Source organism: Abramis brama, assembly GCF_963993115.1.
Source record: "Abramis brama genome assembly, chromosome: 16".
Taxonomy (NCBI): Eukaryota; Metazoa; Chordata; class Actinopteri; order Cypriniformes; family Leuciscidae; genus Abramis; species Abramis brama.
This window is the reverse complement of record NC_139978.1, coordinates 32130759-32151313: the sequence shown is the minus strand read 5'-3', so window position 1 is coordinate 32151313 and position 20555 is coordinate 32130759. Positions and strand designations below refer to the sequence as shown.

Here is a 20555-nt window from a genome sequence, read left to right as displayed (position 1 = left end):
AACATATTGCCTGAATGTCCTCATTTAATTTTGTGATGCATGTGACAGATGCTCCTAATAATGATTTAACCGGATTTATTTTTAATTACAAGCTGTGCATGAGTCCATGACATCTTCAAGCCTACCTATGTCTATGTACTCTGTTCAGAGAGAAAATGTCTTTTTTAACATATGAGGAGTGATGAAGATGTTATTATGTAATTCCTGTGGGGTACAACTGGACAGATGTACAGATGAACAGGAAACTCAAGGGAAAAAATGCGGTTTTGGTGTTTGTGTCCTCCTGCCTTGAGAGGAGGGCGACAAATATGTACCTAAGGTATGCCGGAACCTTAGACATCTTTGCAAAAGCTCTGGAGTGCAGTGAAGCAAGAAAAAAAAACACACACATCAAAGCACATACAAATAGGCAGGGGGAGAGAAAAGACAGAGAGACCGTGGGAAAAACAGAGCAGAAAACAGAGTTAGCACTGAATGAGCTGCATAATACACGGAGCTTAACAAGAACTTACTCCTGAGAATGTATAACGCATCGCTGTCAACATAAATGTGCCTTAATGAGTCTACATGAGAAATAAACTTAGAAATGTTGATGAAGAATAAAGAAAAAGGATGGATGTTGAGAACAGAAAGAGATATCAAGATCCACTTTGGGCCATCACAAGTATAACGGTATATGTGATTGATTGGATCACCTCACATGAATCTTAATTCTGGGTATATAAACAGCCCAAAATGAGGCAGTCAGAGATGAAGGATACAGTAATAAAAGGAGAAAGATCGGGGGGTATAAAAGAGAGAGAGATAAACCAGCATCTCTCACTAGAGCAGGATGAGGAGAAAACTATTAGGATAGAGAAGATGAGCAATGCGAGAAGTATTAGAGAGCACAGAAAATGATGAGCATCAGAGTTCATCTCTCATATGATGAATATGAATAAATTCAGGAGGATTATGACTGGGATAATGGTATGGGATTAGTGCGGTCACCCAAGTCATATAAATGATAGGTTCTGCCTCAGAAGAACCGTGTGATGTATATTACGCACTGAAATATAGCAAGAACTGGTTGTTCTTATCTGATTGGCTGGCTTTATGCAATTTCCGGAATCAAGGTACACAGGTTTACACTACTAGCCAAACATTTTTACACATTAAAAGTTAATTAAGGGATTATTATTTATTAAAACTCATCTTTGATCATCACAATAACAACTTACTTTTGCAGTAGAGCAATGTAGCCAATCACAGACATGTTTGTTGGTCTCTTGTACGCTACGCAGTGGCCAATCAGGGTTTTTTATTTCAGTGCACTCGCGAATCCTCTCATTAACAAAATGTAGACACGATGTAAATAGGAGATTCATTTAGCAGTGTAGACAACTTTATTGATTATAATGGAACCATGTGAGTGCATACTGAGATGAGTGATAGCTTTTTAGTGATTATAAAGGGAGAGGTCTTGGCACGCTTTCTAAGGCTACAAATAATCCATTCAGAATTTGAAACAAAAAAGTGTCGACATAACGGTAATTGCTATGAATAGCCTTTGGCTTGACTACGTTATCAAACAGCTAATAATGTGTTGCTAATGTTACACAAACCATGTTCCCGTTCTGAATCTTAAGAGTCAGAAAGCCGCCTTCTAAAAATCAGCATCCTTAGAAATCATGAGAGGCAAAGCCCCGCCCCGCACATTGACAGGATTAGTTACATATTTGGTAGAAAACGGTAGAAAACATGCAGTTTCAAACCTCGTTTTTGAGACCGTTTTTAGTACACTGCAGTTTTAAGGAGAAAATACTCAGCAAAGGTGTTGACAGATGAATTTGCCCATGGTTTGCTTTAAAGCATATTAAAAACACCACATAGACATAAAAATGACATTAAAAACTTTTTTCACCACAGGGGGTCTTTAAAACTGAATTTACGTTCCTTGTGACCATAAAAATAAGTGTAAGTCTAAAGGCTTCTGCTTAAATGCTTGAAAGCAGATCTTCTGCTGAACACGATTTTGTATAATGTTGATAACCAAAGAGTTTCAGTTCTCATTGACTTCAATGTATTTTTGTTCATACAATGAAAGTCAATGTGAACCAAAACTGTTTAGTTACCAACATTCTTCAAAATATCTTCTTTTGTGTTCAGCAGATGAAAAAGTCATACAGGTTTGGAACGACATGAGGGTAAGAAAGAGACAGAATTTACATTTTTGGGTGAATTATCCCTTTAACGATTCCCATTATCGATTCTTAGATCCAGATTAGTGGTGCAGGAAACAGTCAGAATATTTCTTCGGCATAAGAATGCAGATGTTCAAGAACCATCACCAAAATCATTCATTAAATATTGGTTTTTGATTCCCAACCCAATTGTCTGATTTCAGATCTGTTCACTTCATGTCACACAAAAACATAGTTGGTCACTTTACAGCCCTTTCCTGTCTTCCTGTATGATGATGCAAGTTGAATGTCGGCCAGATTTTCACAAGACTATAAAAATTCTGACAGCTTGAGAGTAACTGACAGTTTGAGAGTAATGCCAGTTGTCGTGCTGCCGTACACAAAGAGGTCACAAACACACACAGTACACTGATGGATGAAGCTCAAAACTATCATCATGATTCATCATTCATCGGCCAGCGGCGCTCTGTGGTTTTACCTGATTCTGACAGAGAGTTCGTCCTCATTCCTGGCTCCTTCTCCAGCTGAATTTCTTGAAGTGCAAATATTGATGTAGCTGAGAGGGAGAAATTCAACAATTAAATTTAATAGGCTGAACTGAAACAAGTACTGAGATATAACGTTATGGGTCAGAGTAAGCTTATTTCCACATACACTCACTTGATTCAGTGCAAATACAGAACAGCTCATACCGGCTCGGTGGAATTAAATGTCTTTTGAGCTTAAGTGTGTGTATGTGTGAGACTTCTGTCTGACACTTTAATATTTCTATCTGTCAGTGTGAGGCGTGTGATCGCGCATGCATCTGTTATCTGGCACCATCATAATCTCCTCTGTGGTAGGAGATAGGCGTGCGTGTGTGTGTGTGTGTGTACACGTGAACTCACTGTCTGGCAGTGTGATAGTTCTCTCTCCCAGGCAGTGGAAGTACGGGTGTCTCATGGCTTCCTCTGCTGCGATCCGCTTCTTGCCCTCAAACTGAAACACAGTCCAGTGTTAGTAACTAATAACATTTCACAAAATTACAGTTTTTACTTCATTTTTGATAATAAATGCAGCCTTGGTGAGTATAAGGCAAGCTACCAAAATACACAATTATTTCAGAAGTCAACCTAAAATCCCATTATTTCATCTTTTAAATGTGGTTACATTTTCTTTTAACTTAATGTGTTAAAAATTATTTGGAAGTATATTGTGTGTTCAATTATTGTATGTTAAAATCTATATTTATATAAATGTATATATTTTTATGTTTTGTTTATTAGTATTTAGTATGTTACTGTAGAGTTGTTTTTGTGTTTATATATACATTTTTTTAAAAACTAAGAATTTTTCTTCCATAAAAAAAGAAATAGAAAAACTGATTTGATTTTATTCCTCAGGAATTGATTGAATTATCAGTAGTGGGCGTTCTATATCACATATAGACCCGAACTTGAGTTTGCACAGCATTGATCTGCACCTAAATCATCATTTTTGAGGAGGCTTTTCTGACTGGGAAAGGGAGTTGACCCTCAAGAACATCTCAATACATCCCAATACTTTTCAAATCTATTCATATTTCAAGCAATCTTTAGTGCACTAACATTAACCAGAATTGAATTGTGCAATGAATATTGACAAGACTTAGCTGTATTACAACAGTAGCCTAAAACAATGAGTTAAAAGCTATTTGATAATACTATGAAAAGTTGTTTCGAGCAGATCAAATAACTGTTATAATGAAAAACAAAGTTTTTTTTTTTTTTGTGGAATAGCACATCAATCATGCACAATAAAAATTTACTGAAGTAATGTTGACTTAAACATTTGTCAGGTAAACAAGAGCTGCATTCGTTTTTAGTAGAGAATGAACGTTCAGATAGCTAAACTCTGTCAAGAGAACAGCCATATAATAAAAGTGTCATTATTAAAAATACTTTATCTTGTACATAACCAGCTTAATGAGGATATTCTATTGTAAAGCAATATTAAAGCATTCGTAGGTGTGATTTCTAGAAACATGCAGACACTGTGGTTCAAACAAACTAACATCCTGACCAAACTAACATAGCAACATTGGCTCATCTAATGGGGCGAGTTTGAGGTGGGACCATCCTCACCTTCTATACATTTCTATTTTAATAAATGCAAATCACCTGCAGCAGTTTCGACAGAAGATCAACTCCATCATTGTCCAATCTGCAAGAGAGTAATTGCAACTTCAATAAATGACCTCCGACAGTGTCATTTGTTTTTACAACAGGAGCGGTGATCGTTTCAGGCATCAGGCCCAGAGGACAGCTGTTGTTACCGTGGAGTGTGGTTGTGGAGACAGTCAGGACGGTATCGAGGGTAGTTATAGGAGATGAATTCCTCATTAGAGGTTATTCCGGGCCAGGTCTCCTCTGTGGGCGTACCTGTGAAAAGACGCAGGAGGATTTATAAATATCACAGTGACACGCACAAAGACAAACTGTCAGATCTAGAGCCAGAAAGAGCAGAGTGAGAGAATAGGACCGAGTGGGAGAGAGAGCAGTACCGAGCAGTTTGAAGATAAAGTGCAGCTCCTCCTCCACCGTGGAGCCTGGGAACAAGGGTCGACCTGTAGACATCTCGTAGAAGATACAGCCAACACCCCTTCAAAGAGAGACATTAAAACTCAATTTAAGTTCACCTTTACAGAAGCTATGACATAAGAGTGTGTGCTGATTTTACCACGGTAAAACAGAGAGCCTCATTAACAGTGTTTCCTGCACTGCTACAGCACCATGGTAAAAGAAATCATTTTAACCAAAGTGTGCATTTGCAACCTGAACTGAATTAGAGGTAGAAGGAAAAACTGTGTGAAAAAAGTGTTACTTTAGTATAATTGAAATACTATTATAGTATTTATTAATGAAATGAAAATATAAAAATCAAAGCTAATTCAATTTAAATTTAGTTTAAGTTTTAGTAATTCTGTTATGTGCTTTTTGTCATTTTTATTAATTTTTGTTTTAAGATTTCTATTTAGCTTCAGTTTATTTTTATTTCAGTTCTACTTTAGTAATTTTAGTACTTAAACTTATTTCAGTTAGGCCACATTTACACTGCAGGTCTTGATGCCCAATTCCAATTTGTTTTAAAAGCAACCCATATCTGATATCTGCATTTACACTATAAATTTGGTGAAACAACCCAAGGTAGAAATACCGACCCAGAAAAGCTTAAGCCGAAAAGGAAGTAAAAACGGCACGATTTAAGATGGACTCAAACAAAAAGATAATACAAGCTTTTGCTTTACGCAGCTTTTGCTTTATCTTTAAAGGTCAGCAAAACATTGTTCTCTAAAGTGGAGAACTACATTGAATCACACTGTCTTCATGCATAAAACTGTAGTTTGATGTATGAACATTACTCTTATGAGTGGTTTCTTTCTATGAATCACACAAAAGGACTACAAAGGTAATGTCTGAATCATTCAAATCATTGACTCAATCCATCAGAGCCAGTTACTGAATTAACACCAGACTGAACCACAAATAATCACTCCACAATAATCAAGATCTTTTACCATGTTAGGGACCATTCACACCTAACATGTTAACAGTTCTCGATTAATACTTGTGTCAAGTTAAAAAAAGTTCAAAAGCGGGTCTTTGGCGGGTCTGCGCGACATTAGCTGTTGTTCAACAAGTACATGGTGGAAATAGCAATAAAATAAACCTGAACTTTCAATAAAAATAAAAAATCATTAAATTTTTTTATAATAATAGGCAATTCAACAAAAAGATATATTTACTAGTGATAATCAGCAGTGTTGTTATTGTTAACTAAAACTATTAAAAAGCGTTTTCTGTAATTGAAATAAAGTTGTATTAAAATACAAAATAAATATTAGATGAAAAACAAACTAAAAAAACTCAGAAATGTTGCCTTGTCAACAAAATGCATTAAAGTATTAAAATTAATATTAAAAACTGAATTAAAAATTAAGCTATATAGAAACATAAGTAAATAAAAATGAAAAAAGCACATTACAAAAATACTATAACAAAATATTAATAAATACTATAATAGTATATAAATAGCACCAAAAATAAGTGATACCACAAATAAAGTATAAATCATTAGTTGGATGCTCACCACATGTCAATCTGAGTGGAATAATCTGTGCTGCCCAATAGGATGTCAGGGGGGCGGTACCAGAGGGTCACCACCTCATTGGAGTACGTCTTGGTGGGAATCGACTTTGCTCGTGCCAGACCTGAAGACCAAACAAAAAACACATTTAAAAGTGCTTCGACCAGTTTCAGCGAGCTTTCTAGAGCTTTACAAGATATTATACATCAACTCCACTTAAGCCTACCAGACGTTTAGTACACTACATGCTTTTAGCCAAAGGTACTTTACATTTACAGTACAATGATGAGATTCAGAGCAACCTGAGGTTAAGTGTTTGGAGTTGGTAAGTGGGCAGCTGGTTTTTATTAACCACTAGGCTACACCACCCACAGAACACAAACCATGAAAAAACAGTGAGAGCAAGAACGAGTTAGTTAAACCGGGTATGCATGTTACAGACCAAAGTCAGCCAGCTTTAGCTCCCCACGGTCGTTGATCAGGAGATTTTGGGGCTTGAGGTCTCGGTGAAGGACTTTACGTCTGTGACAGTAGTTCAGACCTCGCAACAGCTGAAACAGGAAGAGCTGAGAGGGGAAAAACACACACAGGTGAATGAATAAGTACACCATCTCTGATTGCCATGTACAGCACAACAATTATGAGAAAAATAAAATGAAAGATATTTGTCTAAGTTTTACCTTGACATTGTGCATATGAATGCTGTTTCCACAATCATCTAGGTACTGTTTCAGGTCTTTATCCTAGGAGACAAAGGAAGATAAAGATTAGATAAATAAGCAAAATGGAGTTATATTCATTTCAATCATGACAACTCTCTGAACAGTTTTAGCATTTTATTGAATATGGCAAGGTAAATGTATTTGGTCTTGGCGGACTAGATCTGCTACGCCATCTTGCTGCTGCTGCTGAGCAAGTATAGACTTTCTAATAGGGCTGTCACTTTTGTGAAAAAATCCTGTTCGATTTTTGAGACATAAGTGTTCATTAAATCGATTGTAAAATCGATTTTCCATGTCTAAAGACGTTTCCATTTTAAACGCCAAATATGGGCAAATCCACGGACAACTAACAGGCATTAGGACGAATGTAAAGAGGGCGCTTGAGACGCGCACAAGTCAGCAATATTTCTGATGATTTATTGGCGTGAAGTTTCGTGCACAATGATAAACAGGAGTGCAACATTCTCGAAAAACAATTAACAGAGTGGACTGCCATAACATCAATGAACAACATTACTGCAGGCTTCAACATGGCTGTGTTTACGGTTAGAAATGTCAAACAAATTTCGCCTACGTAGGCGATTGTAGACGCGTAGCCCGAATCTGAATCTGTCTCTGTATGCATGAGTGTATGTATACCGGCAGAATTCACAGTTTTGTAGTAAAAAGAGACACATTATGCAGAAGTATAATCTGCTGTTATGTGTGTGTGTCAGAGCCTGCAGTTGCTGTGTGACGCGCGTTCGCTGCGGGCGTATCGTGACGAGCTGGACGCGCTCCGAGAGAAGCCGTTAAAATCGATTCCCTATTTTCGTTTTTCGAAACTTGTGTTGGCTGGTCCGATCGATTGTGCAACCGATTTTCGAACGTAAAGTGACAGCCCTACTTGCTAATGCTAATAGATACAAAGACACATAACGCTGTGAGCATGCAAGATATGCTGCTGCATAAATAGACACATCAATCGTGCAGCAGATCAAGGCAGGTGGAGCTGGGGGAGGTGGAGGGTTTCAGAGAAACTCTGATAGTGGGGCTGCAGGACTAGCTCACAGCAAACAATGAACCAGACTATTAAATTGTTGAGCAAGGCTCACATTGGCTGCAGGATCAGCAGAGGCCAATCAGCTTGTGCAATGCAGCAATGATGTGATTGCATTAGGGCCGCAACGACGCGTCGACGTCATCGATTACGTCGACTATGAAAATACGTCGATACGCATGAAATGCGTCGACGCGTCACATTAATTATTTACGTTTAAATGTCGAGTAATGGCGGCTTCTGCTCCCGCTCCCGCGAAGCTTTCAGTGCATGTGCCATTTTTTTAAAAGGTGTGTATGCACATGTAGACTAGAGACCTGCACTCCCGCGGGACCCAACGCAACAGAGTGCGGCGCGGGAATATACAGTTAGTTCTGATGGCCAAGTGCGGACGCGGGCGGTAATGCACTCGTGTGTGTGCTGGTTGAGGGAGAATAAAACGATTCGCGGGACTCCCACAAAATAGAAATATCTATAAATTGATCATCTAAAAACAAATAAATTTTCATTTATCTGTTGCACAAAAGCAACAAGAACAACTAAAACAAAATAGAAACGATTTACAGGCCAGAGTCTCTATTTATAACATGTTTGCAGCGTTGAACAATGTAGCCAATCACAGACATATGTGTTGATTTCTTGAACGCAATGGCCAATCAGATGCATTTAAAATAGAATATTTTTGTTCAGTGCTGAATTCTGCATACTGGCAAATCATCTGATTATAACAAACAAAGTGTAGATATTATGAAAGATTCATTGTGCAGCCAGTTTCACTGATAATAACAGAGATTTGTGAGATCGCGATGAACTGAGATGTCAGCATTTTAGCATTTTAGGAATTATTAAGGGAGAAATCCGTCCCGCGCGGCGCAGGTCTCTAATGTAGACTTTAAAAACAAACGACTAAAGCACACCTTTCATTTTTTTGTGTGTTTTCTGAGAAACCTGAAACCTGAAAAATGACTTAGGCAATTATTTTAGGAAGGTGATGATATTCAATTATTGGTTCCGTTTTTGTGTTTTCTGAGAAACCTGAAAAAATTACTTAGGCAATTATTTTAGGAAGGTGACGAAATGCTTCCTGTTCGCATATTTCATAATAAAATGACAATTACCCTTTCTGAAATACAATTTTTTTTGTCATCCATAGATTTCATGTTAAAATAATATACAGATGCACTACAGCTGATATATTGTTGTTGTTATTATTATTTATTGGAAAGTTTGCCAATGGATAAATCGGCTAATCCCAAAAATAACCATTAGATTAATCGTAAAAATAATCGTTAGATTAGTCGACTAATCGAAGAAATAATCGATAGATTAATCGACAACAAAAATAATCGTTAGATGCAGCCCTAGATTGCATGTAAAGGACCTATCAGCCTGCACTCTTTAGAGTTTAATGACTGAATTAAAAACATAGTGAATGTGTGTTAAATGCCTGCAACAGACTGTGCGAATTCGGCAATCCTATAAGATCATTACAAATCACACTGTATGACATGGATATAATGAACTTGGGTACGAGATGTATGTAGACTGTACGATGATGACACCTATTGAATCGTAAGCTACAAGGCAAGTTAGTACAGAAGAATAAAACGTCATCGGCATGCGATACTGGTAAACAAATAGAGCAAGATGAATCACACTTTGGCAATCGTGGTTTTTATGTACACTGAAAAAAAGAGGGGGAAGCAAAAGAGAAAGAGGGTTGATCAATATGCAATTTCAAGTTGCATTTTTATTGGCTAGTCAGTAGATGCAGGTCGTAGCAGTTAACACACTGTGAGATGATCATGCTAAATATCTGACATTGTCAGAAACTTATTGCAGACTATCTTTGGTCGCAAGACAGTGATAACGGCTGTCTTTGAACCTCTCTCACTATATGTACAACATAGGACCAACATTTAGGAGCCACGACCACAGAAACATCCACAATTGGTCATCTTTCGTCTGGGACAGGCCAAAATCGCACAATGTGTACCGGGAATTAGGGCAGGAAATCCATTTTTTTTGTCAGCCAAACCCCCAAAAATATTTATTTAATTAAAAATAAATAATTTAACAACATTTTTGCATGGTCCTGGTTCATGGTCAGAGTTTAATTACATTTGAATGATTTTTAAGTGTTATATTCGATTGATTATATTCTAATAGTTTAAGCGTTTTATTCTGATTGGTTTTATTTTAAAATTATTTTAATTTAACATTTTATTATTTAATTATTAGCTTTACATTTAGTTCTGATGTTGTCAATTTAAGATCCTTGTTTTTTGCACCACTTAAGCTGAAGAAAAGATATGCCATCATGTATGCCACGTTGTTTGCACAAGAGTAACTTGACTTTAGTTGAACTACTTTTAATTATGAGTAGCATGCAGCTTAGCAAGCTACAGTTTCCAAATAGCTTCTCCTACACTGGTGTGTAGATGACTGCATGTGTGAGATCATAAGTACCCTAAATAGTGTACAGAGTGCAGTGAAATATTGCACATGTGAGTGACTCACCAAGTACTCAAACACAAGAGTAAGAGACTTCTGAGTGTGGATGATGTCATGAAGAGTCACAATATTTGCGTGTTTCAGGTCCTTCAGCAGAGACACTACGGAGACATAGAGACAGGTTATTCCTCAAACACGTGACCTCTAGTACTTCACATGCCTTTATGAATATTCATTGAAAAATGACAAGGACAAAACAACAAGCTACACAAAGTTAGTCTTAAGCTGTAAAATATATTTTTTTCCCAAACGAAATCAAACATTTATGCACTTTTGCTATTGTACCTTTAAAACTTTAGTATATAAATGATATCTGTTATGGTTTGCTAGCCTCAAACAACCTGATTTTTGCAGTTTAATTTTCATTATTGGTCTGGGTGTGCTGGGAAGAAGCTTTGAATAAAAGTTACAGTACATCAAACTTATTCAAAAGAGCACAAAAATCCTGCTTTCCATATTATAACCCTTTTAACCAGCTGAATGACTTGAACAAAAGCTGTGGATAGTGAATTTATGTATTCACTGGCTAATTTAGAACCTCTCACATATATGAATACAAATGTCTGTCACTGCGCAAGCATGTGGGAAATTTGGGGCAGTAGTTTTCTGATCTAATTTTAGTGTCAATCCACTACGGCATGCTTGTAACTCACCTTCTCTAATGGCAGTGCATGGAGCTCCTTCCTCGTGCTCCAAACGGATCTCCTTCAGAGCCACCAGGTTATCCGTCAACTTACTGCGGCCCTTATATACTGTAGCGTAGGTGCCCTGAGAGAGAAAAAGACAAAACGCAGAGGAGCGTGACTATGGTGCTTTAAAATGCTGTTTTGGAACTGAGCTATTATGTACAACTGGCTGTGAATTAGGATTATTATCATTAACGAAAACTATTAATAGATCTGTTAATCATTTAAATATAATTGAAACAAGTAAAGGATAATCCACGGCTAGCTGTGCATTAAACGTTTTTAATGCACGACGTGGAGGCAAAGAACCACCCGACGTGAAGCGGCGCTTCATGCACAGCTAGTCATGGATTATCCCATTTATACCATGGTAACTTGCCAGCATTGACAACTTAAAGCTGTTATGCAGTTTGCAGTGCAATATTTGAACTGAAGGGTAAAAATTATGGTTATATTCGGCAGTTATGGTTTGTTAGAGGTAGCATTCTGCCCGCTTTATATCAGACATGGATAAAGTAGTGCGTAAGATTAAATGTAATTGAATGAATGAATTATAGCATTTATTTGAGAGAGTGAAGCATTAGAAATGAGAGATGTGTGTGTGAATTACCTACGTCAAGCTGTAAGTTTATTACTTCAAAACCAGCAGTGTTTACCCTCACGTTGCTGAGAAATATTATGTAGCGATTCAGTAGCAAAGCTTATTTATTAATAAAAGTCGTGGGGCAGTGTTGATAAGTTTCTGTGCTGCCAAATGATTATGTGTGTGCACAGCGTGATCTCTGATCTCTGCGCGTAAATATAGAATGGCGATTAAACTGACTTGGAACTACCTGTGCATTAAATGTTTTTATTGCACACCTTCCAGCCAATCAGAATCAAATATTCAGACAGACCATGGCGTAAAATATAATTTAAATATTAGTTGAAAACCTTAAACTAAACAAATTTTAATAGCTAACCAACCAACTAACTAAAAACTAAAACAAATATAAAAATAAATCTAAATAGCAATATTTAAAAAATAATAACAGTAATAACGAACTAAAAACTAAAAATATAAAGATAAAAGCTAATTCAAAATATTATTGAAACTATAATGAAATAAAACAAATGAAACTAATATAATGAAATAAAAGCTAAAATAACACTGCTGTGAAGTTACCTCCCCTAGTTTATCCAGTTTCACGTACGTCTCCAACTTCCCAAATCCAATCTCTGACTGCAGACACACAAACACAAAAAGTATGTCACAACATGGTCCTAAAAAGCAACACTTAGCACAGGGATACAGGGCAGAAAATTTCAAAGGCATTCATGTGAACTCATTAAAATGCACCCAAATCACACTGCTCCCGTTTCAGACGGCTGCGCTGTGCTGGTCGCAGAGGTTTATATAATGCACACAGACAACATGAGCTTAAATATCCCTTCCCAAAATAAATTGGGAAAAACTGAAGTGTAACAAATGAAGCGTTTAAACGCATCACAGACCAAGCGTGTGTCAACAGCACTGAATAAACATCACGGTCTGGGTTTATATATCATATCAAGGGCAGCTGAAGTTGTAGTATTTTATAATAATGAACTGAAAACATGATTTTGACATTCTGTTAAGAATATTTTCCTTTCAAATTAACACAATGTGAAAAAAAACAAAAACATTATATAGCCAATTTACAAAATAATCATATATGATTTCATTTAGTAAGTCTTTCTCGTACATTTTATTTATATATATATATATATATATATATATATATATATATATATATATATATATATATATATAAAAAAGCATCTGCCGAATGCATACAAAAAAATAAAATACAATTTTATTAAAATAAAATAAAAGTCCCATAATGATCCTAAAACTTAGGCTTAATTTTCTTCAATGAAAAATAGAGCTGCAGCATTTCTTCTTTAGATTTTTGGGGCGTTACTTTATGAGCTTCACTCTTTTTCCTATGACACTCTAGAACTAATATTTTGAGAATGGTTCCAGCAGCGAGACATGCCATGAAAGTCTGTGTTGTCTGTGTGTTCGCAATGATTTCAAAGCAATGATAATGTGACCATGAACAAACAAGACTAGTCAAGGAGAAGAGAAAAAACACTCAAAGAGAATGAACAAAAGGAGGAGGGATGAGGCTAAAAGGCATGAAAATGGAAGTCCAAAGAACTTATAATTTCATTTAATAAAATATGATATATTGAGCTATGTTACAAAATGTATTAAACTAGTATATGATATGAGCCACATTAAAAAGTGAACAACCTCATGAAGAAATTAGATTTGAGCGGAAAATCATAACTGGGCATGAAAAGAGACGAAAAAAAGAAAAGAGGTTTACAGAAAGCAGAGAGAGAATAATGGGAAAATAAGAGGGAAAACCAACGGAGAGGCATTACCAGCGATACTCTGCGTAATCTCCGGCTGAGCGGTTTGTCAAACAGGGGGCTGTTGAGGCTGAATTTCTCCAGGTAGCCATCAGGAAGCCTGATATCGGCAGGCAGAGACAGACGTTTATTTATGTCCTGAGAGGGAAGGAGGAGGGGAAAACCATTATTAGTTAAGGCCTATAGGTTCTGTTACACTCCATAACAGTATTAACACATCTGGCCCGCAGGCTCATGCCGTGAAGCATTTTCAGTACCCACAATGCACCATTAGTCACATGCAACTTCAACAGCAACAAACAAGCTAATGGTTATTATGTGATACACCGTACACAGTTTAATTCAAGCAAACAAAACAAAAACAGAAGTACGGAAAATTGTATGTTTTTATTACCCAACATGTCATGTATTATTCAGAGCGTCACGCTCTAAAAATAGTGGCTAGAAAAACAAGCCATGCACGGTCAGAATTTGAGAAACGTGAACGTACCTCTGAGGAAATTTTCCGACTTGGATTGTTTCTCAGACGAACTCGGACAGGGCTGTGCACCTCATCTGAGGATGTGGCCGAAGCCTGATCGCTCTCTCCATCTGAACCCATTTTTACATCCTCGTGGACGATTTCTGCATTTTCAGACACAACCACACACACAAAAACATTGGCATGCTATTCTGACGTCACTATTTCAATGATGCAATTTATTGAATAAATCAAATGTAATGTTTCTAAATGTCTCTCCGCTTCTTCATTATTCTATTTTAAAACACGCAAGTTATGCTGATGTATGATCTATGAGCCTGCAACTCTCCAAATGCATCTCTTACACATTTAGCTGTCTGTTTCTCGCATCTGATGCATTTATAAGACTCGGAGATTCAAACCACTACAGCTGAGGAACTACTTAGCTGCCCTGAAAGGAGATCCGTCTCGTACCCACACAAAAGGAAAAAAAAAAGAAGTCATTATCTTCCACTCTCATTTATTCACTCGCTGCCCCATCCCCCCCATTAAATCATAACCCAACCTCCCACCCCCTCTCGCTCCACACTCAGCCTGTCTATATCCGTGTATAATAGCGCAGTGGTTCTCAACTGGTTTTGCTTCAGGATGCAGATTAATAAGAAATAAATCAGAATAATTAAAAACAAATGTCCTAAAAAAAAAAAAAATCAGTCACATTTCTCTTGAATTTTCAATAGTTTCATGCTCTTAGTAGCCAATAACAGATGTAGATTAGGTTTTATATTCTTTTATCTCATTTAATTGTATTTATGCTTTGAGGATGATGGTATGTAAACCCACATTTCTAGTCTATTTTTTATGTTAAGTTTATAATCGATTGTCTTGCAATTCTATGATTTATAATCCTACAATTCATGATTATTTTATTTACATCATTACCACTTATTTGTATTCTATTATGCTTTATGAACATCACATTGCGTTACTGTCACTGCATATCTTTTGCGTTAATTGCTCGTTTACACTTGTAAAGCACTTTAAAATTGCATTAGATTGGTTTGAAAGGCGATAGAATACATTTCTGATTGATGTAAACTTTTCCATTTTGGAATCGGTCTAATTTTCCATCAAGTGACATTTGTGAATAAATATACAAAAATATTGTAGTGTCTGACTGGACGTACGGACTTTAACAACAAAAGATATGGGAAATGTTTCTTTCTTTCTCTCTTGATAAGCATATTTATTTTGCTATCCTTATTATGCACAATTATACGGTTAGTCTAATTTTTATTATTTGCATTTAGCACTGTTTTTCCCTGGGTTGCAACCCACCAATTGAGAACCACTGTAATAGTGTATGTGTCTACGCTGCATTATACGAGAGTCCAAGCTGTGCAGTAGAGTTGGGAATCAAGAACCAGTTTCATTTTGTTGTAAGAAAACACGGCGAACGAATGATTTTATGAGGATCAGTTCCGTTAACCATCTGAAACGCTTGCAATCCGCCAACAATGTGGATGGAACTCCTAATAAAATCAGCAATATAAGCATTATATTGCACATCTTATTTCATCCAACGTGCATGTGAATCAACATTAAAGCAAGTGATTTATTGCTACTCGCAATTAAAAAGTCTGAATAATGCGCTTTTTTCAGGATACATATGCCTTTGTAGACATGAATTGTATGAGATCATTTTAGCAAAATAGTAATAACAGATCAGAAGCACTTACACAATCAGAAACAGTATACAATTCTTAACAAATATAGTCTCTCTCTCTTAAACCTACTTTGAATCTAGCGGATTTTGAGTTAAAGAGAAATAAAAACAGAGAAGTTGCTTTGTCATTACTGTTCTGCAGAAATTATCTAATTGTTTGAAAACAGGCATTTAAGGGAAGTGAATGCAAAAGGAACGGTTTCTAAAAGAATCATTAACAGAAGCGATAAGGAACATGGAGTCGGAAGCAACAATTCCTGACGATTCCCATCCCTACTGAGCAACTTCACACACATCACACTCTGGTCCTCTGTGTGCATGCGTGTTCGTGCGTGTGAATGTACCGAGGCGTGTGGTGTGGTTGAGATAGGAGCTGAGACTGCGGCCCAGGCTGCGTGGTCTGCGCAGGGCGCTGCTGTAGGACTGCAGGAGGGAGTGCATGCTGAAGGAACCCCCCGAACCTCTCACTGAACCCCGCAGACCACCACTGCCGCCAACTGGCATGGCCTCTGGGAGGGAGGAGAGGGGAGGAGGACGACACACAGAGGAAATGAGGACGAAGGGGAAGGGGGGGAAGGGCAGAGAAGGAGCCGGGAAGGAGAATGTAAATGTGGCGGGACACATAATGGAATTGAGCATTATGGGTAGGGGAAAAAAAAGGAGCAGAAGTGAATGGAAAAGGGGTGCATAAAGAAGATTATCATATTACGTAGATAAAAAGAAAAGAAGTGGTTGGGAGTGAGTGATATGGTTCGGATGAAATGGTAATGTTGGGTTGCAAGTGTTTGCGATTAATAGGGAAGAAGGAAATGGAAGAAAAACAAGGTTGGAGGGGGAAAGGTTACAGGATGAGAAGAAAAAAAAAGGAGGAAATATCAAATTAAAAACAGAAAAAGTCCAATTTTAGAGCATGCATTCATTTTTCCAAAACTGTTATTTAAAGATAAATAAAAAAAGAAGTTATTTAAGGATCAATTTACAAGGAACATCTTCAGTGTTAGTAAATGAGGTTCAAGGGCCACAATTAAGCAACGACACTGATAAATTCATTTTCTCGCTGCCGGTAATTGTTTCTAATGATGCTCTGCTCTGTGGCGGCGATTAAAACGGCACACAAGGGCATCGATTCATCAGCATATGAAAGCCAAATGCATTTCAAATTTGTGCAGGGTTTGGAGAAATGCCAAAACACACTACAAAAGAAAGAGATGGATTTGCATAGTCAATATGATGATTTGTTGGCATATGGTGATTACAACATATAGCATGTACATATATATTATCAGCTTGGGTGAGACGGTTATGGAGATAAGATGTCAAACTGAAGCTGTTTCGTTGAAACCGTCGAGATGAGCAGGAGCTGTCAGTGCAGTTAGCTTGAGATGGGAAGCCATGCTGGAAGACGCATGCTGATTGGTCAGAGGGGGTAACAGCAGGCAGGAGACAGTAGCTTAGCTCAACGCACACAGAGCCATAGCCAGCCCTGACAGATTGGCTTTAAAACTCATTTCAATGTTTTAATGCAATAACCGGATCACACTTGCAGGCAACACGTAGGGAGGCGGAGGTGAATGTATGCGTTCAATGACGAATGGCTGAAAGACACTTCCTGTGTTTGATAAAAAGATCTGGTTGAGCTTTAAAACCACATGGACTGAAGCGTTCTAGTTGATTCTAGAGTGGATCGGGACTTTTAAATTCATCATGAAATCAAAGTCGACTCTTATTTACTTGTCTTATATGTTCATTAGTGCATGCTACTCGTATATACAAATTTGTTTTCATCTTTCATTAAAATACTTAATACAGTAATTTTCTCTGTATTTAATAATAACCTAATATAATCAAATCATGATGGATAAAATCACGTTCCTGCTGAATATTCTGCTTTGTTTTCTATTGCATGCTGTCTATTTTTTGCCTTTTTCATATTACATTTCAGATGCAAGCTCACAACTTGGGTAAAATGTAATTTCTTTTGCCATGGCGCTGTAGAATCAGCAGAGGTGCAGCACCTCCACTGAACAGTGGCACAGGAAACACTGCTGTAAAGTAAATGCACTGTATTAAAATTCATAGCTACTCTGTTCCAGAATGACATCATAGCTGAAGTAAAATCCACAAATCTCTCATTAAACCATAAGCATAGAGAGGAAATTAGCAATTCAACTAAAACTACATCTATTACAATCAACATGCTGAGATTTACAGCACTTAAAGAAGTCTGTTGACAGAATGAATGTTCTTTTTGAAGTCTGGCCATTAGCAACAATTCTGGCCACTTTCTGGCTGCCATTATATAAAAACCCTGGAACAGATTGTACAGATGGCGCTGAATTTGAGCCGTTTTCATCCCCTCCGGTAAGAACGCTCTCTCTCGCGTACTCACAAACACAGACACACTGGTTATGAGTGTGTGAAATATTACATGCCACAGAGTTCATGCACATCCCAATATTGGGAAAGAATGACTAGCACGACCTAGAGATGAAAGGTAAGTATGTTGCAAATGTTTGGGTTAGATATGCTTTACCACACTAACTTTGATTAGTGATCATAAAACAGGTAAGTATAAGTTTGCACATTTTCTGCATCTATTGCATCTGTGGAATACGGCAGAATGGAGTTATGGCCCGTTCACACCAAGGACGATAACTGTAACGATAATATAGTTCTATATATATAATATATTTATAATCTTTCTAAATATAAATAGAACAGCAGAGTTCACACCACAACTATAACGATAATGTCACTGAGAAAGGATATCACTGGAATAACTTTCAGAATGATTTTTTCCCCACTGATGAACGATAAAAACATTGACAGCCAATCAGAATCCATCCTGCTTTAAAGAGCTTGAGCATTTAAAGCAGCAGACGACAAACCTTAAGCGCATGCTTAGAATAAACAGAACGATATTGTGCATTGGTGTGGACGCCAATAGAGTTATTGTTATAGTTATCTTTAAAGTAATAGTTCTTGGTGTGAATGGGCCTTTAAACATGGTAAAATTAGTTAATTAGTTAAAAGTAGCACAATAGTCTAAATTTTTAATAAACGCAAGGGACGAAATTTAGTTCTATGGAAAGAAATCACACATTCATTTGAGTTTTTTGGAAAACTGTGGAACGTTCTGTGGAATTCTGCAGATGCAGATTCTATGCAGGTTTACTGATAAGCTAATAATGCAATAATCGGAATAAAACCAAAATCATGGCTTAGTGCAATTATCAAATTGCTACGCAAGTGATTTAAATAAATAAATAAATAAATAAATAAATATAGGCACTGTATTATTCAGAGTGAACCCTGAAGACAGCCATAACTATAAGTATTGTCATTTTACAGTTGTAATGTAAAATAAAAGAATAATTTACTATTTTACTTAAATACTCAATTTCTTTATTTTACAATGAATCATGCATAGTATCGCTTTCTTTTTATATAATAATTTCTATCATTTTATTTAATCACAATAATGATAGTAATAATAAAATAGTAATAATTATTATTTTATAGCCTTGATAAGCATTTTAATGACAAAACTTTGCAAACCTGGAATTCTTTTAATCACAGTTTAAATCACATTTTTTACCAGAAAAATCACAAATCGATTTTTCCACAAATCGTGCTAATCCCTAATGGCCACTTTTCTATGCTTTACTGGTTAAGTGTAACTGCATCCATTCAGTAAACCACTGTATGCCGAGAGCGTGTGGCTTCCGTGCCGTATTTCAAGAAAGTGAACGTTACTGTACCGGAATCGCTGTGCGCCCCTGTGTCCTGAGAGCTGATGGTCTCACTCATGGTCTTGTCCCCGCTGTTACCCCCTCGCAGCGTCAGGGACAGCTGCCGCTTGATCTTCCTCATGCGGTCCATCAGTGGGGGTAAGGGGGGCCGAGATGAGGGGGGTGGAGGGGCTGCCACTGTTCAACCGCCCTGTCAGAGACACACAAACACAAGCAGGACGTTACAAGCTGCTTCCTGGTACATTTGATATCTTCCGTGATTACCGGACAGATCAAAGTCATGCATTTTCAAGGACGCCGTTCTCTTAAGACTGTAATGAATATATTATGGGATAAATATTATCTTAAGATTATGGGTTAACAATGATAAGACATATGTGGAGCAGAGAGGTGATTCAGAGGACAAATTTGTTTATTTCATAAGCACTGAACTTTATTTGAGCAGATGGCACTCTATGGAGTGGACACATCAAAGCGAGAGACAGTAACTGGAAGAGATCACACCTAAAATAAACAAATCACACAGTCAACTGTAGTTGCACACATAAGTAATAATTAGCAACAGTGTTTTCACACTCATCGTTTTAAGTTTTCATTTATAAATCAAGTGCTTCACGGATTGCAGACGTTGCGGAGTCAAGTGTATTTAGGCCGGAAATGCAAGTAATCCAACTAGGAGACTCACAGAGAGGTGCAAACAGAGATCCATTAAAACTCTCTAAGAGAGTCTTGAGCAGGGAGAAAGCAATAAACACATGTTAATGATCATAGAACAGACTTGAGCATGAACATTCATCTCAGTTCAGTGAAGTTCAGAGAAAACAGTGCGAGACTATGGGAATGTTGAGAATAGCATATTACTATTTTGCAGTATGCACAAAACACCCAGATGACCCGCTACAATGTCCAGTGCACATAAGCAGAGCACAACGAGTGGGATACCACAATGCAATGCACTCGACTGTCTCG

General features: G+C 37.1%; 1 protein-coding gene across 4 annotated transcripts in view; it reads right to left on the bottom strand.

The window, feature by feature from the left end:
* Positions 1-20555, bottom strand: part of cdk16 (cyclin dependent kinase 16) — a 32572-nt gene that overhangs the window by 5986 nt on the left and 6031 nt on the right. The window contains exons 2-17 of one of the 4 annotated variants that reach the window (XM_084086495.1): positions 19596-19776; positions 16179-16343; positions 14139-14272; positions 13661-13786; positions 12414-12470; positions 11216-11330; positions 10569-10663; positions 6968-7030; positions 6730-6853; positions 6291-6411; positions 4705-4802; positions 4477-4582; positions 4322-4364; positions 3071-3161; positions 2662-2739; positions 315-353 (exon numbers count right to left, since the gene is read on the bottom strand). In XM_084086495.1, coding sequence (XP_083942621.1) covers positions 315-353; positions 2662-2739; positions 3071-3161; positions 4322-4364; positions 4477-4582; positions 4705-4802; positions 6291-6411; positions 6730-6853; positions 6968-7030; positions 10569-10663; positions 11216-11330; positions 12414-12470; positions 13661-13786; positions 14139-14272; positions 16179-16343; positions 19596-19716 — 1576 coding nt within the window. In that variant the 5' untranslated portion in view covers positions 19717-19776. The remainder of the gene's footprint in view (positions 1-314; positions 354-2661; positions 2740-3070; positions 3162-4321; positions 4365-4476; positions 4583-4704; positions 4803-6290; positions 6412-6729; positions 6854-6967; positions 7031-10568; positions 10664-11215; positions 11331-12413; positions 12471-13660; positions 13787-14138; positions 14273-16178; positions 16344-19595; positions 19777-20555) is intronic. The other 3 variants (XM_084086496.1, XM_084086497.1, XM_084086498.1) reach the window with 3 other exon arrangements.